Raw genomic sequence first — 25,677 nt, forward strand, 5'->3', positions numbered from 1 at the left:
CCCTGGATATATATACGGGGAATCTTGAGGACAAGTAGGGAAGTTATATTACTTCTGTATTTGGTACTGGTGCAACTTCTACTGGAATACAGTGTCTAGTTCTGAAGTCTACACTTTAAGAAGGATGTTGATAAATTGGAGAGACTCAGACTTCAAGGACAGAAAGGACTATCATGATCATCCTGCAGGACCACAGAGGGTTCTGAGAAGAGCCACAAGAAGGATTAAAGGATTGGAAAACATGCCTGGTAGTGAAAAACTTAAGGAGCTCAATCAATTTACTTTATCAAAGAGAGGGAATGACTAGATCACCGTCTATAAGTACCTACAAGGGGAAGAGAAACTGGATAATAGAGGGCTCTTCAATCTAGCTGACAATGGTATACAAAGATCCAATGACTGGTAACTGAGGCTAGAAAAATTCAGACTAGAAATACGGTGCACATTTTTAACAGTAAATCTGATTGGCCATTGGAACAGTTTATCGAGGTTTGTGGTGGAATCTTCATCACTGGAAATATTTATTCAAGACTGGGTTCTTTTCTAAAAAATATGCTCAGGTTCAAACACTGCAATTGTATTGAAGCAGGACTTAATTCATGGAAGTCTTATGGCCAATGCTATGTAGGAGGGAAGACTAGATCATCACAATGATCCCTTCTGGCCTTCAAATCTATGAATTTATTAAAATGTTTTTTCACAAGGAAAATGTCAATTTTTTGACAAAAAATCAAAAACGGAAAACTTTTGTTTTAAACCAGAACATCTTTATTCAGCTATCCTGCCATGGTGCCTCATGGGAGTTATAGTCTGGATGCCTCATTCCCCTATTCTCCACTGTGGATTGTGCTCCCTGGCTGGACTACATCACCCATAATGCACCACAATCTCCTCCCCTCTTGCTGAGCCATGCCAATTATATCATCTGAGTCCCTGGCCATTGTGCATCATAGAAGATGCATTCCAGCTGAGGAACTCAGACCATAGAGAGGAATGGGGACATAGGATAACTGAACTACAATTCCCTTGAGGCACCGCAGTGGCATTTCCCAATCAAAATTGTTCTGGTTTTGGCTAAAATTTTTGAGCATTTTTTTTTAATGAAAACTCTAAATTTTTTGTGGAAAACAGATGCTTTTTGTGAAAAATTTAGTTTAATCAAAAACCCAATTTTCTATCAAAAACAGTTTTGACAGAAAATTTTCATCCAGCCAGATGCCTAAGCCCATATTTAGATACTTAAATATAAGTATATAAGTATAAATAATTCTCCACATAGGAGTGGATAACTGGAGGCATTCAGGTTTGAAAAACGTGGCCTATTCCTCTCATTTTAACAAAACACCCAATTCAACACTGTTGTCAACATGATTCTAGGATACAAATATCACTTATTCTACATAAATAAATATCCATACCAAAAATATGGCCTCATTCTTCCCCAGCCTTACACAAAGCCAAAACAAGCTAGCATGTCTCTGATGAGGGTTGGCGGGTGGGGCAGTTGATATGAAGGTCATTCATTCTGATGTCTGGTTCTCATGAAGTAATGAAATATTTCAGTGTTTGGGTCACAAATAGGGTTGCCAGGTGTCCAGTTTTCAACTGGAATGTTTGGTGGAAAAGGGAACGTGGCAGTGTCTAGTCATCACAGCTGACCGGACGCTAAAAGTCCGGTTGGCCACAGTAAATGGCCTCTGCCACTGCGGGGTGGGAAGAGCAGCAGCTGCATCTGGAGCCACATGGAGGAGCTGCTCTCTGCTCAGTTGCTGAAGCCTGAAAGAGAGCAGTGGCTGGCTTCCAGACCAGGATCCAAGAGGTAGGTGCTACTGCCGGGAGAGGGGAATCCTATTCACCCCCAATTCTGCCCTGCTGTGCCCTGATTACCCCGGCCCTGGCCCCTTGCTATGGAGATTGACCCCTGCCATGTCCCATTGTGCTCCAACCCCCCCTCTGACCTGCTATGTCCTGACTGGGCAAGCGGGCAGGCTCTGCATCAGCACTTCCCAGCCTGGCTCTGCAGGTAGCAGGTGAGTCCTGGGAGAGGGGGGAATTGGGGGGGGGGGGGAGAATGGGGAAGGGTGGAGAGCGAGCAACAGAAGGAGGGGGAGAGGAGTGCACCGGGGGCAGATCCTTGGAGGAAGAGGCAAGGCAGGGGGTGTTCGGTTTTCAGCAATTAGAAAGTTGGCAACCCTACACTGCAGGAGTTTACATGCAAACAAATCAGATTGCCACTGAGAATGGCAAGTAGATACAATGGTGATGGGCACTCTAAAATGGCTAGATTAGATGCACAGAAAAGGTTATATTAATATTAGGTGTAATATATTCTCTTTTTACGTAACCCAGATTTTTGGACTAAACTATCTAATTAAAACAATAATGCTTAACATGTATTTGTATCACTTTTCATATTCAAAATGCTCTACAGACACTGGGCTTGATTCATCCCTGGTGGGGACGTAAGGGTGAGGGCAGGTCGCTGTGCCAGTGGAGGCATTCACCCTTGTGTGAGGGCAACTCTCATTTAATTTACAGTTAGGGCTCCCTAGGAGCTCTGTTCACAGAGACTTCCTGGGGGCTGTGTTGAATCAGTACATTCTCTGCATGCCCAGCCCATACCCCCTTTTGGCTGGTCCTGCCAACCTTCTGGGCCGCTCCGACAGAGCAGGAGGGATGCAGGTGGCTTGTGCCAGTGTGAAAACTGCTGCAGGGAGAATTTCTATTCATGGGGGGCCCTGTGCCTGGGTTCCTGCGTGCAGAAATCAATACAGTGTAGGCATGAATAAAGCACATTATGGCAAATTCAGCAGCTTTGCAGCCCCATTGAGGTCAATGGATTTCATGGATGTAACTGAGAACTAATTTACCCCATTACCTAACTAATTCTCATAGCACTGGCAATTAAGTATGATTATCCCCGTTTTACAGATGGGGAAATGGAGGCAGAGAGATTAAGTGACTTCCCAAGGCAACAGGGGGAGTCAGTGTCAGAGTCAGGATTTTTGTTTCCCACTTCCATTGTCAAACTACTAGTGCTCTCATGGACCAGGCTTTGGCATAATTATTAGGAGATCTAGAGCCTGGTCCTCAAGCCCTATTCAAGTGAATAATACTTAGTTAGTTCTGCTGAACTAAATGGAACGACTCACACGAGTAAGGATTACCGATGTGAGTAAAGCTTTGCAGGATCAGGCCTCCGGCTTCTAACCCTGATTACTCTGTGATGTTGAACAAGTCAATTAACTTCCACAGTTTCTTCACCTGTAAAATAAGTTTTACCCACCTGTGTGCAGTGCTTTGAGATCTACATGTGAAATGTGTTATTTTGAGGGCAAAATAGCATTATGAATAACTATATGACTAGACTATAACACATGAAATAGCTCTCCTGAGTTCTCTCTAATAATGCAGAACAATTGTTTTATCTTGAATGATGAATGAAGTTACCCCTTAAGAAAACATTGAAAAGAGTAAACTTCACTGCATCTGGAGACACTGCATTGCCACCCAGTCTGTTGGAGGGGTTTCTAGATGGGTCCAGTATTGCTATAGATGTTTATAGTTATTATAGCATAACAACCACTGTAATGGGCGTCACCTGGGATTGAACCTCAGGCCGCCAATTCTCCAGTTCTTGAGACAGCACCCAATGAAGTCAATGTAAGGATCATCGTTGACTTCACTGAGTATTGGATCAGGCTGTAAAAGTATGAGCTTCTACTGTTTGAAGTAAGGAGTAATCACCAAAGCTGTTACCTGTAGCTGACTCATAGCCTCTGTGGACTGGTCACTAGCAGGGGGACACACAAAACACACTGAACAATGCATTACATACCTCCCTTGGCACGTCCCAAAGATGTGAAGCTCCTCCCAGACAACTGAGGTCCACAGCAGTTCAAATCACAAATGAGTGCCCATTTGTAACAACTGACATCTTATAACTTATATATCATCTTGTAACATCTTAGTCTGAGTCTGTGGATTGAACCAGTGATGAGCTGCCAAAATCTTAACAACGGGTTCCCTCCTCACTCCACGACGGGGGTCGTGGCCCACCCCCGCCCCCGGGACTCCTGCCCCCCCCCAACACCCCCCACATTCCTTGACGCCCCTCCTCCTGGACCCCTGCCCCATCCATCCCCCTCCCCTGTCCCCTGACTGCCCCCAGAACTGGGCAGGAGGGTCTTGTGGGCCACCGTAGTGGGTGCCCACCCCACCCCTAAGAGCCAGAGGCACCTGCCGGGGGGCGAAGTGGGGAGTCCTGGAGGTGCTTACCTGGGACAGCTCCCAGGAAGCAGCCGGCAGGTCCCTCTGGCTCCTAGGGGCGGGGGAGCGTAGCTAGGCGGGGAGCAAGGGGAGTGGCCGCTCCCCCCACTGATCACATTAAAATTGGCACCTTAGGCGCCGACTCCCTGGGTGCTCCGGGGCTGGAGCACCCACGGGGAAAATTTGGTGGGTGCTCTGCACCCACCGGCAGCTCCCCACCCAGACCTGTTGTCAAGGTTCCTCCCCCACTCTGAACTCTAGGGTACAGATGTGGGGACCTGCATGAAAAACCTCCTAAGCTTATCTTTACCAGCTTAGGTCAAAACTTCCCCAAGGTACAAAATATTACACCCGTTATCCTTGGACTGGCCGCTACCACCACCAAACTAATACTGGTTACTGGGGAAGAGCTGTTTGGATGTGTCCTTCCCCCCAAAATACTTCCCAAAACCTTGCACCCCACTTCCTGGACAAGGTTTGGTAAAAAGCCTCACCAATTTGCCTAGGTGACTACAGACCCAGACCCTTGGATCTTAAGAACAATGAACAATCCTCCCAACACTTGCACCCCCCCTTTCCTGGGAAATGTTGGATAAAAAGCCTCACCAATTTGCATAGGTGACCACAGACCCAAACCCTTGGATCTGAGAACAATGAAAAGGCATTCAGTTTTCTTACAAGAAGACTTTTAATAAAAATAGAAGTAAATAGAAATAAAGAAATCCCCCCTGTAAAATCAGGATGGTAGATATCTTACAGGGTAATTAGATTCAGAAACATAGAGAACCCCTCTAGGCAAAACCTTAAGTTACAAAAAAGATACACAGACAGAAATAGTTATTCTATTCAGCACAATTCTTTTCTCAGCCATTTAAAGAAATCATAATCTAACACATACCTAGCTAGATTACTTACTAAAAGTTCTAAGACTCCATTCCTGGTCTATCCCCGGCAAAGACAGAATATAGACAGACACAGACCCTTTGTTTCTCTCCCTCCTCCCAGCTTTTGAAAGTATCTTGTCTCCTCATTGGTCATTTTGGTCAGGTGCCAGCGAGGTTACCTTTAGCTTCTTAACCCTTTACAGGTGAGAGGAGCTTTCCCCTGGCCAGGAGGGATTTCAAAGGGGTTTACCCTTCCCTTTATATTTATGACACCTGTGCCCTGCCCCAGCTCACCTCCGCTCTGCCTCCACCCCTGAACGCCGCCCCGCTCTGCTTCTCCGCGCCTGCCCCCCCTCCCAGCTTCCCGTGAATCAGCTGTTCGCGCGGGAAGCCGAGGAGGGCTGAGAAGCAGGCGGCGGCTTCACACTCAGGCTGAGGGTGGTGGAGGGGAGCTGGGGCAGGGAGCGGTTCCCCTGCGCAGCCCCCGCCCCCGGGTTACCTGCTGCGGCGCAGGCGGCCCTCCTCGTGCCCCCCCGCCCCAGCTCGCCTGCGCCTCCCTGGGCCTGAGCAGGAAGCCACCGCCTGCTTCTCAGCCCGCCCCGGCTTCCCGCGCAAACAGCTGATTCAGGGGAAGCTGGGGGGGGCAGGCGCGGAGAAGCAGAGCAGGGCGGCGCGTTCAGGGGAGGAGGCGGAGGAGGAGAGCTGGGGCCAGGGTGGGGCGGGGAGCTGCTGGTGGGTGCTCTGCACCCACCAAATTTTCCCCTTGGGTGCTCCAGGGCTGGAGCACCCCTGGAGTCAGCGCCTAAGGCGCCACTTTTGGCCGGTTAAATTTAGAAGCCCTTTTAGAACTGGTTCTCCCTGGCAAACAACCAGTTCTAAAAGGGCTTCTAAATTTAACAACCGGTTCTAGCGAACCGGTGCAAACCGGCTCCAGCTCACCACTGGATTGAACCTTCAGCGCTAAAAGCAGAAGCCTCTACCTTCTGAGCTAAGGTGATTGGTTCCGTGGTTGGTAGCATCAGTAGACACATAACTTTTGTGGACCAGCCACTAGATGGGAATGCAGAATAGACATTGCCCCAGTGTCCTTTTGAATTCTCTATCTAACCTATTGTGAAGGTACATTGCTCCAGTGTAGGGTTTATTAGAATTTATGTATTGTTCTGATTTATATACTGTGCTGTTTATGTACTGTTTTATGAAACTTATGGGTCAATAGTCATGGTCAAGTTGCCGTTTGGACACCATTTTGTGGGTTCTTTTGGTTGGGTCTTTGACGCCTTTTCTTCCAACGGTGGGAAGAAAAGTGCAGGAAACGGTCACATGCCCAAGTCTATTTAAGGCCAGCACGTTCAGCATGAGGGGCTGTCCACCACAGAGGCAGCCCGTGCCTAGTTCTTCTGTGCGTGCGTTGAGAGGCAAGATTCTTCACGAGGTACCTACCTGAAGACCATCGTGGGGTATCCTGATCCAGCTTCAGTACGTGTCTCTCCTGTCACCCCATCTAGGCAGTTACAGGTCTGGCATCCAGCAACCACCGCAGTAGTCCGCAGTCATGACCAGCTGTCTGCCTTTCCATCCGAGTTGCCTGTGAAAGTCATCTCCTGCAAGTAAAGGAGTTCCCATAGCTTGCTAAAGGTAGAAGGGGGCCGGGCTTTATGCCCTTTTGGATCAAACCTCTGAGCTATTATTCTGTTGCCTTTGTTAATTTGTTTAATTTTAATAAATCTTAGTAAATCTATCTTTACACTGGGTTGTTTTTACTTACCTCATGGGTTTTAAAAAGTGATAGAGATATTTATCTGGGTCCAAACCTTAGTCTTATTTATCTGTTACAGAGTTTTGAGATAACACCAGGATGCTGGGTTCCTAAATTTGCCCAACTATTTTTATCTTCTTTCATTATATCACTTCCATGTTTATTTGCTTTTGGTCCTCTGGGAGCATATATCACATCTCCATGGTGACTGCCACCAGAGTACAGACTTCCTCTCTGGTTTTAACACATCCAGAATGACATCCAGCTGGTCCCGTAAGACACCACATTGGCAACTGTAAACATGATCTAAGAGAGCTATGGCACTAACACTATCTAACATTTTTTTTAGAGTTTCCCCTGCCCTTCTCTGTACCAGTGAATTCAGGACACATGTAGTGGTTGGGACACTCCTTCTATCACCTTTTCATTTAATCTGGTGATATTCTAAGACAAAGCTATAGACAGATCAGCAGCATTCAATGTTCTAGCAGTCAAAGAAGAAGGTGACCAGTAGGGCCTTCCTTATTTATTTATAGCTTAAAACTTGAAACAACAAAAATCTTTGACTCGAAAACAAGGAATAGTGTACATAGATAGTCTAAGTAACCCTGTGTTCCTACCATTGTTACCCTTGCCCTTCTTTCTCGCATTCCATTTGTTTGTTCCACCTACTTGTTGTAGTTTGTTTTAGATTGTAAACTCTTTGGGGCTCTTCCGATGTGTTTATACGACATCCAGTGTTGCCATCCTAGTCATGGAAGAACCTGAGCGCAGCTGTAATGATAATAAATAACAAGAAGTACAAGGAGTCACTTAGTCATCAGAGAGAAATGCTGAGAACCAAAACTATGAGACCTTGATATCAGATGGATCCTTCAAGATGAAAGGCAGTTTGAAGTCAATGGGATATTTTCATTTCGAGGAAACACCAACTCAATCAGACCTACTCCCAGTGCCCTTTGTTGGGATGGGCTCAGGGGCTAAGTTTGGCTGAGTGAAGTCTCTCCCCCAGTTAAAGCACTTCTGACTGGGTTCTCTTCCCCCAAAGAGAGGCAGTGGGGGCAGTTCTGACTGTTGGAGGCTTCCCAGGAAGAGAAGGTCAGATGGTGTGTATGTGTGTTCCCTACCAACAGGCAGTGGGAGTGGGTCTGACTGGTGTGTGTACGTCTTCCACCATTGAGGGCACTGGGGTATAGAGTGACCATCCATCCCCTTATTTTAAGGAACTGGTCCTTATTTAATTGATTTGTCCCTTTTCAGGGAAATCCCTTGACTTGATTTTAAGGGACATCCCTTGAACATTTTAAACATTACATTGAAGCTTATGATAATTGCGTTTTATACTTGAAGGCAGTACACATGTACACTTGAGAGAAAAATACACACTATGCTGAGGGTAATGGTGTTTCCTCAAAATGTCCCTTAAAATTAAGTGTTGTCCCGTATTTTTCATGTGGTTTTCCCTGATTTCTATCCAACAAAGGTGGTCACCATCTTGGGGCAGGTCTGATGGTAATCTCCCCCAAGGAGAGGAACTTAGGTCAGGTCTGAAAGGGGTGACATGTCTCCCCACAATGAGGGGCACTGGGGAAGTTGTGACAGGAGTGGGGAGTCCCTCCCGTGAGGGGTCTGGGGTCAGGTCTGACAGGGGAGGGGAGTCCCCCGAATGAGGGGTCTGGGGGCAGATCTCACAGGGGAGGGGAGTCCCCCCAATGAGGGGCGCTGGGGCAGATCTCACAGGGGAGGGGAGTCCCCCCAATGAGGGGCGCTGGGGCAGATCTGACAGGGGTGGGGGGGTCCCCCCAGTGAGGGGCCTGGGGGCGGGTCTGATGGGGTGGGGGTCCCCCCCAATGCAGGGTCTGGGGGTAGGTCTGATGGGGGTGGGGGTCCCCCCAATGTAGGATCTGGGGTGGGTATGACAGGGGTGGGGGTCCTCCCGGTGTGGGGGCAGGTGTGACGGGGGTGGGGGTCCCCCCCAGTGAGGGTGTGGGGGCATGTCTGATGGGGGTGGGGGTCCCCGCAATGTAGGGTCTGGGGCGGGTATGACAGAGGTGGGGGTCCCCCCAGTGTGGGGTGTGGGGGCAGGTCTGATGGGGGTGGGGTCCCCCAGTGAGGGGTGTAGGGGCGGGTCTGACGGGGTGGGGGTCAACCCAATGTAGGCTCTGGGGCGGGTATGACAGAGGTGGGGGTCCCCCAGTGAGGGGTGTGGGGGCGGGTCTGACGGGGGTGGGGGTCCCCCCAGTGAGGGGTGTAGGGGCGGGTCTGACGGGGTGGGGGTCAACCCAGTGTAGGCTCTGGGGCGGGTCTGACGGGGGTGGGGGTCCCCCCAGTGAGGGGTGTGGGGGCGGGTCTGACGGGGGTGGGGTCCCCCAGTGAGGGGTGTAGGGGCGGGTCTGACGGGGGTGGGGGTCCCCCCAGTGAGGGGTGTGGGGGCAGGTGTGACGGGGGTGGCGAGTCCCCCCAGTGAGGGGTGTGGGGGCGGGTCTGACGGGGGTGGGGTCCCCCAGTGAGGGGTGTGGGGGCGGGTCTGACGGGGGTGGGGGTCCCCCCAGTGAGGGGTGTGGGGGCGGGTCTGACGGGGGTGGGGGTCCCCCCAGTGAGGGGCGCTGGTGGGAGTCTCTCTCTGGGCCCGGGCTGGAGGCGACACCCCCTTTCCCCCAGGACTACATTTCCCGGCATGCCGGCGCGGCAGGGGGTGGAGACGCGGCGCGGCGAAGGGGCGCGGCCGGCCGGCGAGCCTGGGGCTGGGCTGGGCTGGGGCAGAGCGGCTCCGGCGCTGGGGGGTGGGCGAGGCTCGCTGCGTCCCAGCCGGGCCCGGAGCCCATGGAGCGGGGGAAGATGGCGGAGCTGGAGAGCCTGGAGACGGCGGCGGAGCACGAGCGGATCCTGCGGGAGATCGAGAGCACGGACACGGCCTGCATCGGCCCCACGCTCAGGTACAGCCGGGGCAGGGGCCCCCCGCCACAGTCCTGAGCAGGGAGCCCCCAGCCCCCCTGAACAGGGAGCCCCCAGCCCCCCTGAACAGGGAGCCCCCAGCCCCCCTGAACAGGGAGCCCCCAGCCCCCCCGTCACTTCCCCCTGAACAGGGAGCCCTCAGTCCCCCCATCAGGGACCCTCCAGCCCCCCTGAACAGGGAGCCCTCAGTCCCCCCATCAGGGACCCTCCAGCCCCCCTGAACAGGGAGCCCCTAGCCCCCCCGTCACTTCCCCCTGAACAGGGAGCCCCCAGCCCCCCCTGAACAGGGAGCCCACAACATTTCTATTGCTCCCCCCTCACCCCCAGACTCTAAGTCCTCGGCACCACTCAGCCCTAGAGACTCCTGGCTCCCCTAAGTTGGGAACTCCCAGCTCCCTCATCACTTCCCTCTAAGCAGGGAGGACACCTCCCCCTTCCCCCCTCCCTGTTCAGACATGGAGAGCCCTCTAACCTCACCAAACTGGGTTATCCGTCCAAATTGCCACTCTGTCCTTGCTGATAGACCCTCTAAACCCCCAAATGAAACAAAGAAAGGACCCTCCTGGTGCTCTGTGAATATACCAAATCCCTAAAAGAAGGGCTTCCCCATGCCCCCTTAATCAGGTATACACCCTGATATTCCACCTGTTCTGACTGACTGACAGTTCCATGGCATAGCTGCCAGTTATTGTCATTCTCCCCTGTCCCAGCTGCTGTCCTGAGCCCAAACAGCTGCAGCCCCTGAACCTCTGCACTCATTTCTTCCTGCTTTACCAGGGGTCCTTCTCTCTTCTCCAAATCCTGCTTTAAAACCATCTCCTGCCAGGAATTCTCCTACTTTGTTCTCCTCTCTCTCCACCCTTTTGATTTTTCGAAACTGTTTTCCTGTGCCTTGTCTCCTTCTGTTTGAGAAGTGCTGTGTACATTTATGGCAATGAATAAAATGATGGTGGTTAATAACTCAGCAGGAAGGCAAGCCAGTGAAGGGATTTGAGGAAGGAGTGTGGGGTAACATAATTGGAGCAGCGGGATGGGAAAACTCTCTTTTTGGAAGCAATGTTTTGAATAGATGTGGAGGGTTGAGGTGAGATGTGGGAGGTGACCAAGGTACAGGCCAGGATTCTAACTGTAGTGCTGGAGAGGGAAGAATGGATTTGAGATAGGGATGTGAAAAACATTGGGATCAGCAAGACCTTGAATTTGGGGGATGGTGGAGCAAAAGATGATGGTGATAGGAAGGGTTGCAGCTGAAAGGTACTAGTATTGCCTTGGGACTGGCTTTCTTCAAGCCTTCTGTATTTGGGACCTGGTGCCCTCTCTATAGTGAATTTTGGGCACAGCATTGATGGTAGGGTGGTATAAGCGTCTAATAATTAGACACCCTCTTGAAAATTAGTTTACTAACCTCCCACTCTGAATCTCTGCTTTATAACTATGAAAAACCTGTCCTGGGTTGTGTGCATTTAAATGTTTTCTGCAGAAGTCACCTCTGGGCTGCAGAAGAGTATGAAATCCTCTTGTTCCTTCCCACACCCTCCCTCTCTATTATACCCAGATACCATTCTCGCGTCATAGTTCTGGCAGGGGCTGAAGGATTTCTCATCAGGCCAGGGGTGAGATGCATCAAGAAGTTGAAGATAAAATGTAATCTGAAACTGTGGCCCATTCCCGAGGGCCTTGCCTGTAGTTGTTTAGACTCGTAATTTGGCTTCACTATGATCTGATTGTTTTTTTTCTTCTTCTAGGCCTTTTTTGGGGGGGGGGAGGGCGGGTTCCTATTTTGCTTTAAGGGGCTGTCAGTGTGAAAGAATGTTCTATATTCTACTGATTATTTTTAAATTCGCACTTCAGGGTCTGATTTCCTCAACCTCTCGAAGGAGTGTTTGTATAGAGTGTTTGTTCTTTGGTAACTAGCAAACTGTCACATTAGATGTGGGGATGCCTGTTTGACAATATGTATATATAGGGAGAATGTGCAGATTTCATCGCAAACCCCAGACTCTTATCTGAATGTTATTTTCCTTATTCTTGTTGTATGGGTTTTTATTTTTATCTGTTTCACAAAAAGTATGACGAATTGAATCCTCGTGATGATATCGGTTAATGTTTCTGTTTGGTTGGTGGATCCTTTGTTCCCTTATTAAACATCCTCTTTTGGTGGTTCTTGCGGTACCTTTCAACTGGAAAAAGTCTTTGCCTACTCTGTGAAGCTGCTGACATTTTCTCTGTCCTAGGGGTGTAAATGAAAGAGGTTGCATGGCTGTTAACGCTATCATTTCTGCTTTTCGTTCGCTCTCGGTGGTAGTTTATGAAGTTCTGGAGTCAGTGTTTCATTCTTTTGTTTTTCCTTTGTGATGCAGTTTACAATTTCTCAGCAGTGATTTCTGCTGTATTGTTAATCTAGAAGACATGGTATTTGTCTATGTAGCTGTGGCCTGTTTCCATAAGGAATCACCTGATTTTGTGTGATTTTTATAATGTTTAGATAAATAAATTATACCCACTTGGAATCTGTTCCAGCTGTCCAGACTGCACATTATTCACAACGCTGGAAGTAAACTACTTTTATTTTTAACCCCCCCCACCCCCCAAACAAACAAACAACTATACAGTCCACTATACCCAGATCCCTCATGTTAAAGGGTAGAAGTGTTGTTTTAAAAACCAATTAATTTCCTCATGTCACCAAAAACTGAGATTAAAACTGATATTTCTAAAACTTTCCTTTTACTTTTCACTATTTTTCTTTTTTCAATTTCATTCTCCTTTTGAAGTGAAAACAGTGTTCAGTTTCACCTTTGTTTGTAGTCGGGTTTTGGTTTTTGTGCACTAACTGTGGAGCTTAAATTGCAATGGTAAAGGGGGATATTTAAATCCAAACAGAACAGTTTTTTTAAAAAATAAACATTTATGTTAATATCAGGTTTATGTAAAACGTCTCATTTTTACAAAACCATAACTTCTGGAGTTAATCTACCTGCCTGTGTCCCTTCAAATGAGCAAATGTGTGTAAACTTTCTGACTGATAACAATGGTCTTTGACTATGGTCACAGGATCTGTGTCTGCATTTGTGTAGTGGCAGGAAACTCTTGTTTTGTGATATTATAAGATTACAATTTGGTCAGCTCTTGACTCATTTTTTTAAATCTTCTTTTAAATATTCTTCCAGCAGAAGTAGGGCCGTAACTGTAACCTTGTGGGGATAGGCCATGTGATGTTATTGGAAGGACATGCTGAACACTGGTCTGGTTTATTAATAAAAAAAAATCAAAATACTCGAGCCATCTGTCCAGGTTTTTCATATTGTGTAAAAATTACAACAGTAGGTTTTAAGTCTCCTATTCTTGGCATATTCAGCAGAGATCAAATGAGGTTTCAGACCTCATGTATGTCTTCAGACTTTTATACTATGGATCTATGTGTCTGTCTGAGGAGTAGGGGAGCTAAGGATTCTGCAACCATCAACTGTATAAACGTGGTTGTTACAGGAGTGATTCTAGAATGGCTTTTCTAATCTGGGTGTGGGTAGGATTTGTTTTTATTTTACTGAGATGTTATTAATGACAAGCATCAACAGTCCCAGTTCCAAAGAGCTTTCAGTCTACTCTAGATAGACACAGAGTAGACATGCTGTGTGCCAGAGAAGTAGAAGATTTAACAACTTTTTTTTTTTTTAAAATGACTCACTGCTTGTGGGCATCATGGAAGAAGTGAGTCTTCAGGAGACAGGCTAGGCTCCCCTTGAGAAACAGCACAGTTTCATAACATAGTGCAGACACACAATCTCTGCCCGTGGTACAGGGAAATGGTGCTGGAATCCTGCTAGCAACGTGGGCTTGTCTGTACACAGTTTTTGCCTTGCTTAGCTATGCTAGTTTCTATTTCAACATAGTTAAAAGGGGTAAAATCTCATAGTGTGGGTGCTATTACCATGGTATAAAAGTGCTTCCCTGGAATAAACGACACTGATATAATGCTTCATATCCCTATAATTGTGTCCACACTGGGGTGTTGCACCACTTTAATCAGTTTCTATATTGATTATATTTATAATAAAGACTCTATGTAGACCAGCTCCAGTTGTATTTAAATTGTCATTGCTATGGCGTTCTGATTCCTATGTGGACAGTGTCTTTCATTGAAGTCACTTATTTTCATGAGTCCTTCTGTAAATATTTGGGAGGAAAGACTCCTTCAGAAGGACTAGGTGGTTGCTGACTCACTTCCATTTAACAGATGAAGTGCATGCGCTGTGGATGCTCTCGTACAGGTCTAATGAGCCCCTTCTTCAGCACATCTGTGCGGAGCATTATCGCAGAACCAAAGATAAGAGTTCCTGAAGTACATTTACTAGTGTCTTGTCCAGTCTAGTTTAAACATGGGGTTTCCCCAGTTCCCTTTGGGGAAACTATTTCCTGGCCTAATAGGTCCTGTGCTTTCAGAACAGTTGGAGTATTTATTTTTAAGGGAACCTTTTCAGGTGCTTTAGAACTATCAAGCTGTTGGGGACACTGGGGCATGGCCACTAGGTAACTTGAGCGGATGGAAGACCACGAGTGTCGATGGAGCCCCCTCGCACTAGGCCCAAGTGTCCTTGGCGCCCCCCCCCTCCCGCCTGGAGGCACTCGCAGCAGCTCTACGTACTAGGCCCAAGTGTCCTTGGCCCCCCCCGCCTGGAGGCACTCACAGCAGTTATGCTGAAGATCTGCAACAATATGTTGCAAAGTCAGACTGCCTGAAACTAAACAAGGCCAAACAGGGCAGATATGGAAGAAAAATGCCGAATAAAGCAGCTTCATGTATAGTTTAACAAATGATACAAAAAACAAGGGAACTAGCTGGTAACTGGATTGGCTGGCTATATGGATACTTAGGGCAGCTTGCTATTGGATAGATATGCTGGGAAAAAGGGTGTATAAAAGCCTGTGAAACTTCCTGCTCTGGGTGCAGGATTTAGAGTAACAGCCGTGTTAGTCTGTATTCGCAAAAAGAAAAGGAGTACTTGTGGCACCTTAGAGACTAACCAGTTTATTTGAGCATAAGCTTTCGTTTTTGTGAGCTCACGAAGGCTTATGCTCAAATAAATTGGTTAGTCTCTAAGGTGCCACAAGGGCTCCTTTTCTTTGTGCAGGATTTGAGATTCTATTCTCCCTGTACCTTTTTGAAGCTTCAAATAAACTTTTCTGCTTCTCCACCCCATTGTGATTATTGGGTGAAGCACACCGGGTAGCGAACCAAACCCTGCTGTTGTTTTGCCTCTCGGCACTGGGTGCCGGCAACAAAGCTATGCAATAGCTATTATCATAACCATGCTATCTTACTGTTAACTTGGCCTTCCTCTCCTGGACTATTGTTTTACATCTGAAACTTACCATGTCTTGTTTCAAATTAGATTATAAACTCTTTGGAGCAGGGATCTGGTTAGGACCTTTGGATGCTGCTGGAATACAAATAATAAATGTAAGGATATCTTTCCTGCTTTTCAGTCCAAATGCTTCCTTTACTAAAGATATCCAATCACTCCTAGTTATTGTCTCTTGTACCACCCTAAGTAGTTCCTCTCCTCCCATTTGTGTTTACATTATTTAGTTATTTGTAGATAATGTTCCTCTCTCTTCTACCCATCCACATTTTTATAACATCATTGCGGTATCTAATCACCCTTGCGGAAGAATAATGCCTTCCTGCCCATAAATCATCTCCACCTAAGTTCTAGCGCTTTGATTTTTCAGTCTTCCCCGTAAATTCATTGATCATGTTTGTTGCTCTTCACTGAACTCCCTCTAGTTTGTCTAGCTTCCTGGTGATGTGGTGAAGGTAATATTGTGTGTGAAATCACACCAGAACAGTATAGAGGACAGTTTTGTGACTGGATGTCTCTGTGTGACTGGATCACCCCCTTAAAAAAAAAAAAAAAAAGGAAATAAAAAAGAGAGTTGCAAACTGCTATCTAAATTTCTGAATCTTTCAGCATTACCCCTTTCCAAAAGTCTCCTCCCAATAAATGTATGTGATGGATCATTTTTTTTGCATAGATATATTATCTTACATTTTTATTACTGGATTGGTTTCTGTCTCTTTTTAAAATTTTTCGCATCCCTTTGTATTATTTCTCTGCCCTCACTAGCATTTGTACCTCCTTTCAATTTATCATGTATATTTCCTTTAATGTATGGTTTACTCGCTCTTCTAGATTCCTAATAAATGACTTATGGATCCATAGAATTTAAAGCCAGAAATGACCCTTAGATCATCTAGTCTAACCTTCTGTTACAACACGGGCCATTAAATTTCGCCAACTTACCCCCGTAATGAGCCCAGTAACTTATCTGGCTAAAACACATCTTCCAGAAAGGAACCCAGTCTTGATCTGAAGACAACAAGAGATGGAGGGACAATCCTTCACTTCCCTTAGTAGTTTGTTCCAATGCTTAATCACCCTCACTGTTGAAAATTTGTGCCTTGTTTCTAATTTGAATTTGTCAGGCTTCAACTTCTAGCCATTGTTTCTTGTTCTGCCTTTTGCCACTAGATTAAACAGCCCTTTAATACCTGGTATTTTCTCCATGTGAAGGTGCTTTGACACTGTAATCAAGTCACCTCTCAATCCTCTTTTTGCTAAATTAAACAGAATGAGCTCTCAAGTCTCTTGCCCTGTAACGCATTTTCTCCAGACCTCAAATCATTTTTGTGGCTCTCTTCTGCATTCTCTCCAATTTTCAACATCCTTTAAAAAGGGTGGACACCACAGGTGTATGTAGGTCTCACCAATGCAATATATACAGAGGTAAACTCCTATTCCCTACTCCTACTCCCGTTTATGTATCCAAGGATTGCCTTAGCACTTTTTGTAACGACATTGCATTGGGAGTTTGTTGAGTTACTTGTCCACTATGACCCCTAATCCTTTTCAGAGTCACTGCTTTCCAGAATACTGTCCCCCATTCTGTAGATCTGGCTTGGTTTACTTGTTCTAAGATGTATAACTTTGCATTTAGCTGTATTAAAATGCATTTTGTGTGAATGGGCCCAGCTGCAGATTGGTCTGTAAGGCTGCCCAGTCCTCCTCATTATTTACCACTAAGCCAATCTTTGTGTCATCTGTAAATGTTATCAGCAGTGATTTTTTTTTAGTGTCAAGCCTATTAGTGGTCCCCAGGGAACCCCACCAAAGAAACACCCTTTTTTGACGATGATTCCTAATTGACCACTACTTTTTGAGATCTGTCAGTTAGCTGCTTCTTAATCCATTTAATGTGTGCTTTATTAATATTACGTAGTACTAATTTTTTCATCAAATGTCTTGCAGTACTAAGTCAAATGCCTTATAAAAGTCTAAGTATATGACATCTATGTGGTTACCTTTATCAACCAAACTTTCATTTCATCAGAGAATGAAATCATGCTTGTTTGACAAGACTTTTTTTTTTCTGTAATCATGTTGACTGGCATTGCTTATATTCCAATCCTTTAATTCTTTATCAGTTGAATCCCATATTAGCTTGTCCATTATTTTGCCTGGGATTGATTTTTGCATAACCTAGAGTTTCCTGGGATTATTCCATTGTCATTTTTGCACAACGATAACATTCTTACCGTCTTCTGCAATTTACCCAGTATTCCAAGGTTAATTTATTAATAAACAGCCAGCAGTCCAGAGGTCTCCTCAGCCAACTCTTTTATACCTCTTGCATAGAAGTTAACTAAGCCTGCTGATCCAAAAATGTTTATCTCTAGTAGACATTGTCTAACATCCTCCTTAGGTACTAATAGACGTAAAGTACTTCATCAATATATAAGTACACCGTCCTGCTTCTTTTCAAATACAGAAAAGAAATGTATTAACGCTTTGGCCTTTTCTGCCTTATTATTACTAACAACTTTACCATCTCCATCTAGTAACAGGAGTATAACATTGCTAGGATTACTTTTTGTTCCTATTGTACTTAACACACACCTCCTTCCCTGTCCTTACTGTCTTTAGCCCAATTCCCAATGGATTTTTTCCCTTATATCTTTAGCTTCCCTTATCAATTAGAATTGGTCCTAAAAGAAGTGGTTAACCTTCCCCTTCCCACCAAACATCTTTTCCTAAGTCAGTATATTGTTCTACATCATTTCCTTTTTGTGCCACTAGTTTTAAGTCTTCCGGAGTGTTTCTCTTATGAACTGGAATAACTTTTCAAGCCAGGGTTTTGAGAGGCACTGTATCAAATAAAATCCAAACATATTACATCTGTCTCATTCCTTTCATCCATTATATTTGTACTTTTATCAAGAAAAGTAATGAAGTGTGTCTTGCAAAATTTGTTTATAAAAGTGCTGTAAAACGTCAGAATCCTTCCTTAAACTCCTCTCTGTGATAATGCCTGCAAAATACTCTTGGATGGGCAGGCTGCCGGTGTGCGATAATTCTACTTATCAAGCTGTTCATAATTGTTTCATTCTTGTGCTCCTCCGGTGTCTCTCATAGACTTTAAAGTCAGAAGAGACCATCGTGATCATCTAGTCTGACCTCCTGCACATTTCAGGCCACCAAAGCTCGCCCACCCATTCCTGAAATAGACCCCTAACCTCTGGCTGAGTTACTGCAGTCCTAAAATCATGGTTTAAGGACTTAAAGTTACAGAGAATTCCCCATTTACACTCATCTTAGACTTAGACTGTAAGCTCTCCCGGTGCAAGGACTGTCTTTTTGTTTGCATGATGTTAGCACAGTGAGGCCTGATTCATGATGGGTATTACTGTAGTAAAAGACTAATAGTTGTCCAAGATCCTGATTCTCTGCTTTGCCACTATCAGTGGCCTGGGAGGGGAGGTTATCTAGTTTGTGTTTTTGTGTCTTTGAGCCATGTGTTTAGTCCAAAAATGTCCGAGGTGGCTGCTGCTACTCTTCGGTGTCTCAGTTTTAGGGTGCCCAACTTGAGAGCTCTTGGCCCTGATTTTTCACAAGTTCTGAGCACCCATAACCCAAGTCAGTAGGAGCTGTGAGCGCTCAGTGCTTCTGGAAATCCAGCCCTAGGTATCTTGAGTTGGGCTCTCGGAAATGGAGGAATCCCAGATAGGAGAATGAAAATGTTCGCTGTCTGTCTCAGTCTGTAAAATGAAGATATCTCTACTGCAGGCATTTTTTGAGGACTGGCTAATGGCTTCTGCTGTTATGACTCCCTGGTTCTCGCAGTGAATCTGTATCACCCTGAGCCCAGTATTTGGGCTGCTTTTACCTGTGCCAGCTGGTCCATTTTCTAGCTCAGCATTGCTGGGGGAGCAGTACACTCTGGCCTTACTGTCTCTCTATCCTGATATGTTCTCTGCACCCGGGGTTCAGCTGGGGAGAGTGAGTGGGGCAGCTACCTCTACTCTGCTCTGCACCAGCTGAGGAAAACCCCCTCTCCCCGCGCTGCCTGAAGGCAGCCAAGAATGTGGCCTGCTTGTAAAATGCTTTGAAGATGAATGCTGTGTAAATTTATTATTACTGTCTGTGTGTTTAAAATTTGTATCTCTGTGTAATAAGCCTTTTACCTCTTATTTTACACCCTTAGGAATAATAATTTTCATGTGACATTCTGAGCTGGCTGAATCAGTCCCATATCTTATGAATTACTGGGCAAAAAATGCAAACAGCCTCTAGAGGAATGTGTCATGAAGCTATAGGCTGACTGATTAGATGCTAACTTCTTCTGTTCACTGAGCTCACTCAGGAAGCTTGTTTATAACCACAGTCAGTTGCTACGAGAAAACTGGGCCTGAGAAAACTGAGAAGCTGAATAGGACTCTTTGGAGCATCTTCAATGCACCTCGACCCCTCCCAGATGGGAGAACATAATGCAATAGGAATGAAACTGCTCAAGTAGATGTGCCCTGTTCGTATGCCCATAATTATCTTTTAAAAGACGCTTAAAGCATTATTGCCTGAATTATGTTAATGTTCCTCACTATCAGCCTGATACTGCCCAGCCCAAAACTCTCTAGCAGGAAAAACATCAACAATTGTATTAATTCTGGTACCTGTGTTCCTTTGTGACCGTTTATGCAGGAAATTTAAACACAGTATTAAGGAACTGACTGGTCAGGTTTAATCTGACACTTACAGCTTCTGTGACTTGTGACTAAGATGTGCTTTTTTCAGTTTTATGTTTCCCCTTCCTTTTATAATGTTAGGCCCTGATCCTGTAAGCCAGTGTCCTGGGCCCTCTGGGGGGGCTGCGAGCAGGTTTCAGGGGGTCCGCCAAGCAGGGCCAGCATTAGACTTGCTGGGGCCCGGGGCAGAAAGCCAAAGCCCCAATGCCTGGGGCTGAAGTCGAAGCCTTACAGTCCGCACAGAGTAGTTTACCGGGAAGAGACCTTAGTTTATTTATAGAGAGTATTAACTTCCTCGTCAATCTTGTGGAAAATAGCTTCCTTTCTAGAATTAAATTTACCTGCAAAAGTTATCAACCCCCCTACCTGCTCCTATTTGATGAGGCCTGAAAGTCTGTCTGGGCCATTCTAGGAGAGCGTTTTCTCCCCCCAGCAACTCATTGGATTTTATTTTATTTTCACTTTTGTGTTGGCCTCTCAGTGCATCTTGTTGCTTATTATGAAATAAGCAGTGGTGGTAGTATTACAAGTTAGCACTACTTTAAGGGATGCACTCCTATTGCAGAACCGAATGGTATTGTCCCTCTTTTCTCCTGGCTGTCCAGGGAAGTTCTGGGTGAGTTGAGAGTTTTGGAGTGGGAATTGTGTCAGGGGGTCTATGGGTGTTATTTTTTGGAGATCACTGTTTTTCATGGACCGTTTATACTGATTGAGTTATTTAGATAATATGATTATGAATCAGAATAAATGAAACACATGACTGGGAACTAAGAGCGCTGGGTTTTAGTCCTGGCTCAACCACTGACTTGCTGGGTGACCTTGGGCAAGTCATGACACCTGCCTGCGCCTCAACTTCCTTATCTGTAAAATGTTGATGATAGCACTTACCTTTCCAAAGGGTCAATGAAGGGTGCTAAGTATTATTACTCAACTTTGGTTTGGTGTGGGGTTTTTTTTGTGACTGCTTGGGTAGAGGGAAAGAAGGTGCGTCTTCTTAGTACTATTGCTGTAGCAGACACATCTGTTTATGGTTCGCTGGGGAGTATTGCTTTAAGAAGTTACTGTATCATATCAGCTGAGAATAAGGAGACGCTTAACTGGAGACCCTTTCCTGTTCTTGTTTCAGGGCATAAGGAAGATCTTATCTAATTTGTTGTCTTCCAAACACTTTTCTTCAGAGAGTCTGAATGTGCCATAGGCCCTTTGGAAACTCATATTTAAGTGTCAGCATTGGCTTTGGTTTTTCAAATCAGTCCACTGATGACCAGCTCTCCTGACTAGGTCAGGATGACTTCGTAGAAGGCCATTCCTTTGTGGAACTCACCTGTATGAGGATTTTCTTTGCCACCAACGAGCAGTGACCTTCAGGACCACACTTTTGCTTGGGAGGGGTGGGGGAAGAGATGGACTCAAAACCAGTGGTGAGCTGGAGCCGGTTTGCACTGATTTGCTAGAACCGATTGTTAAATTTAAAAGCCCTTTTAGAACCGGTTCTCCCTTGCAGAACAACCGGTTCTAAAAGGGCTTCTAAATTTAAATCGGCCAAAAGTGGTGCCTTAGGCGCTGACTCCATGGGTGCTCCAGGGCTGGAGCACCCACCGGCAGCCCCCATCCCCGCCTCCCCCCCATCCCCGGCCCCAGCTCACCTCCGCTCCGCCTCCTCCCCTGAACGTGCCGCCCAGCTCTGCTTCTCCGCCCCCCAAGGCTTCCCGTGAATCAGCTGTTCGCGCGGGAAGCCGGGGCGGGCTGAGAAGCAGGTGGTGGCTTCCTGCTCAGGCCCAGGGAGGCGGAGGTGAGCTGGGGTGGGGGGGCACGAGGAGGGCCGCCTGCGCTGCAGCAGGTAACCCGGGGGCGGGGGCTGCGCAGGGGAACCGCTCCCCGCCCCAGCTCCCCTCCGCCACCCTCGGCCTGAGTGCAAAGCCGCCACCTGCTTCTCAGCCCTCCCTGGCTTCCTGCCGAACAGCTGATTCACGGGAAGCGGGGGGGGTGGTGCATTCATAGGCGGAGCGGAGGTGAGGTGATCTGGGGCTGGGCGTGGGGCAGGGAGCTGCTGGTGGGTGCAGAGCACCCACCAAATTTTCCCCATGGGTGCTCCAGCCCCGGAGCACCCACGGAGTCGGCTCCTAAGGTCCCACTTTGATGTGATCAGTGGGGGGAGCGGCCACTCCCCCCCCCAGCTTCGCTCCCCCGCCATTAGGAGCCAGAGGGACCTGCTGGATACTTCCTGGGAGCTGCCCCAGGTAAGCACCTCCGGGACTCCCCACCTCGCCCTCTGGCTCTTAGGGGTGGGGTGGGCACCCACTATGGTGGCCCATGAGATACTCCTACCCGATTTTGGGGGCAGTTGGGTCAGGGAGGTGGGTGGATGGGGCAGGGGTCCTGGGGGTGGGGGCGTCAATGAACGCAGGGGGTTGGATGGGGCAGGAGGTGGGCAATGACCCCCTCGTAGGGTGAGAAGGGAACCGGTTGTTAAGATTTTGGCAGCTCATCACTGCTCAAAACTACCCTTGTGTTCTCTTCCGGATGTGCAGTCTGGTGCATGAGTGGCTGAGCTGTGCCAGTTGAGTGTAGCAGATTTAGCCAGATGAGCAAATTTCTCCTGCTGCTCAGAGCATCTACTGGAAGGCTGAGGCAGGTGACTAGTTCACATTTTTCAACCTCAGGTCATACAGGCTGGTCGGATAGTGCACTCAGGAGGCTAAAGTTCAGGTTAGCATTGGGACTGTAAGGCAATAAGGGATTAAATATCACTTGTCTTAAGTGGGGTTTTGCTTGTCCCAGGCTGTTGTATGATTGAATGCTCCTAGTCTGGGGCTTCATCAGAGGGCGAATGTGCTTCATGCAGTAATCAGTGGGGCTGGAGCGAATTGAAACGAAGTGAGGCAGTATTGTGCATGTGAAGGTTGCTTACAAGGACGCCTCTCTAACGATTATCTGAGTAGGCAAACGATATATTGTGAAGTTTGAATGCTCTATTACATTGCAGCTGAACAGGACTTTCTCAGTGGTACTTTTGATCCACCCACGCAGGGTGTGGTGACATGTATGGCACAATTGATGGTGGCCTCTAATCAGTGCATGTCCTTTCATGCCCTTGCTGTGCTGTGAAGAAGTCCAGTGGAAGCTGCACTCAGCTGTGTTAATCATTGAGAAGTTAGCCAAACAACTGCATAAGGAGCGCTTGAGGTGCTTTAGTTTCTTAAAACATAGCACAGGATTAATAGAGTTAAAGATATTTCTTGAGCTGGTGATCAAAATTACACTTTCTTCTGGGTGCAGAGAGACACCAGATTTGATTATGGAGACTGATGCACCCTCTCCCTTAGCTAGGTTCACTTCTGGTATTTCCTGAAATCCCATGTGGTGGTATTTCATTTGCATTTTCAAATATTACGTGCAACCCAAAATAATTCCCCATTTTTTGCCATAAGTAAAGCCTCTTTTTTGCCATAAGTAAATCTAAAACAACCTCTCCACTTGCCTGTCTTTAAGTTCAGTGTTCTGTCTGCTAAGTTGGAAGAAGCACATGTGCTGAGGATGAAGCTGAGCAGAGAGTGCTCCTGTGATTGGTACTTTGCTCCCTGAGCTGCTTTTGTGCTTAATGCAGAGCAGTGACTGCAGATGAATAAACTCTCCACTTCACAGCTGAACAACACTTGGGGAAAGAGATCCACCAGGCCTCCCATGGAGGGATGAGAGTGGAGCAGAGCATTGTGCCCCTGCCTTTCAGCTGGAATATCTGGGAAAGATTAATGCTCAGTGTTTTTTTTTTTTTTCTCCCTCCCTCCTCCCATCAGAGCGGGGAAGAGGAGGGCTCCACATTTACCAGACATCTTATTAACCAAAGGCTGATAGGGAAGATTGAGGAAGCTTTGGTGGTTTCCAAGGGTAAGGCTGCATTTCCAGTATCATGATGAGGGAGGAGTTCTTAGGTACTGCCTTGAACTCTGTGTGACAGATATTGCAACCCCATGCAGTATCTTTGGGTGCCATTCTATTAAATTTATGGAAGCTTTATGTATGATTGTGTTCTACTCCATCAGAAGGGGTTACCACAGCTCCTACAGAAGCTACCTACAGTGGGGGGCTGATTAAGGTGAGTCACTGGGACTAAACAAAGAACACAGAGAAAGAGCTTTTAGTATGAAAGGATGAGCTTGAACTGACACAAGGCTTTCTTTCTGATCCAGCAAACAGACAGGACCTTCTGTCCAAGAGGGATCCATACCCTTCTGTAAAGGTTGGAAAGACTTTGGCCTGGTAGGGTCCCATAAAACTGATGGGTGAATCCTGTATGTTTAGTGTGTGTTTAAATCTGTTGATTGTTTTTATTATGTTTTCTCTGCAATGCTTTTACCTCAAGAATAAATATGCTTGCTTAGAATGAGCGGTGTAATAACTTGTAACTGCTGGCAATATGCTGTTCATAGCCGTCAGAGAGAAAGCAATGCACAGGTGCTGGCCTTTAGGCAGATTGGCCTGCTGGGGATGTCACAGTGTAAGGCAGGGAGCTGTGCAGCCTTAAAATCCCCAGTCTGAAGGAAATGGAACAAGGGTTCTTGCCCAGAGACAGGTGATGGTTGGAGACCTGAGGCCTGACTGGCAACTCTTGGAGTGCACCATGGAAGGAGGGGAAACAGATGCAGTCATCCTGAAACTGGCACCCTGCTGGAATGACTGGCTCCACCTTGAGTATGGGCCTCTGGCTTGTAGGTTTAGTCTTCTGGTAGAAGGTGTTTGGTTAGATGTTTTTCAAACCATAGCCAAGGAAATTGTGTGTGTATGGGAGAGAACTGAATTAATCTAGACTTCACTTTCTTTGTATTTTAACTGTAGATCTTAGAAATTTGATCTAGAAAGACTTAACAGGTCAGCTAATACGTCCCTCCCTGGTCTGTCTAGTGCAGGATTGTTCTCTCCAGTATATTTCTAGTAGTTTATCCTAGTCTAAATCTGTTAAAGATGGGGCTTCCACTCCTCTTTGGAGATTATTTCACAGAATAATAGATTTCACTCTTGGGATGTTTTCCCTGAGATTCAACCTTAATTTTTTTCTATATTTATTTCATGGCATGATTCCTAACTTTATTACCTCAAAATGTGCTAGGAGCTTCTCAAAGACAAGTACAGAGGTGGTTCCTGCTCTGAAGAGCATAAATCTAATGTAAGTAGAACACAATAAGCCGGGGTCATAAACAGACAAAAAACAGGGGGAAGGAAAGGGGAAAGACAAGGATGGTACTATCACACAGCTACTTAGTAAGGTATGTATGTCTCTTGATGCTCCATTCATTTAACGCTCCTTGCTTCTCTTTTATTTCCTGCCTCACTTCTTGTAGGTGAGATGGGAGAATAGAGCTTTTTTAGAGGTGATTTCAATGAGGCAAGGGGGGTGGCTTGTCAAACAAGTTTATGGAAGGTATTTCACACGCAGAGAGACAGAGGAGGAGGTGGAGAACAAAGGGGACATGAAGATTGATAGGATGGAATGTAAGTGAAGACAAAGTCAGAGGGAGGGTTGTAGATCTTTGATTGCCAAGGACAAAGAGTTCAAACTTGCTGTGCAGTGAGGTGGAGAGCCGTGGAAAGATTTATAGAAGGGGTGACATGACCACACAAGTAAGATGACTTTGGATGGACTGGAGTGGAGGCAATATTGGTATCTAGAAGAGAGGGGAGGGTGGTGGTGGTAAACCGTGTGTGAGGTGTCAGGCTATAGATGAGTGGAC

The 25,677-nt window shown here is 46.6% G+C and overlaps 1 protein-coding gene across 2 annotated transcripts in view; it reads left to right on the plus strand.

Moving 5' to 3' along the window:
- Window positions 1-9,659: 9,659 nt before the first annotated feature.
- Window positions 9,660-25,677, plus strand: part of EXOC6B (exocyst complex component 6B) — a 449,074-nt gene continuing 433,056 nt past the window's right edge. For both annotated transcript variants that reach the window (XM_084627625.1, XM_084627626.1), the window contains exon 1: window positions 9,660-9,848. In XM_084627625.1, the coding sequence (XP_084483751.1) occupies window positions 9,736-9,848 (113 nt within the window). In that variant the 5' untranslated portion in view covers window positions 9,660-9,735. The remainder of the gene's footprint in view (window positions 9,849-25,677) is intronic.

The sequence above is a fragment of the Lepidochelys olivacea genome, assembly GCF_965140295.1.
Source record: "Lepidochelys olivacea isolate rLepOli2 genome assembly, chromosome: 4".
Classification (NCBI taxonomy): domain Eukaryota; kingdom Metazoa; phylum Chordata; order Testudines; family Cheloniidae; genus Lepidochelys; species Lepidochelys olivacea.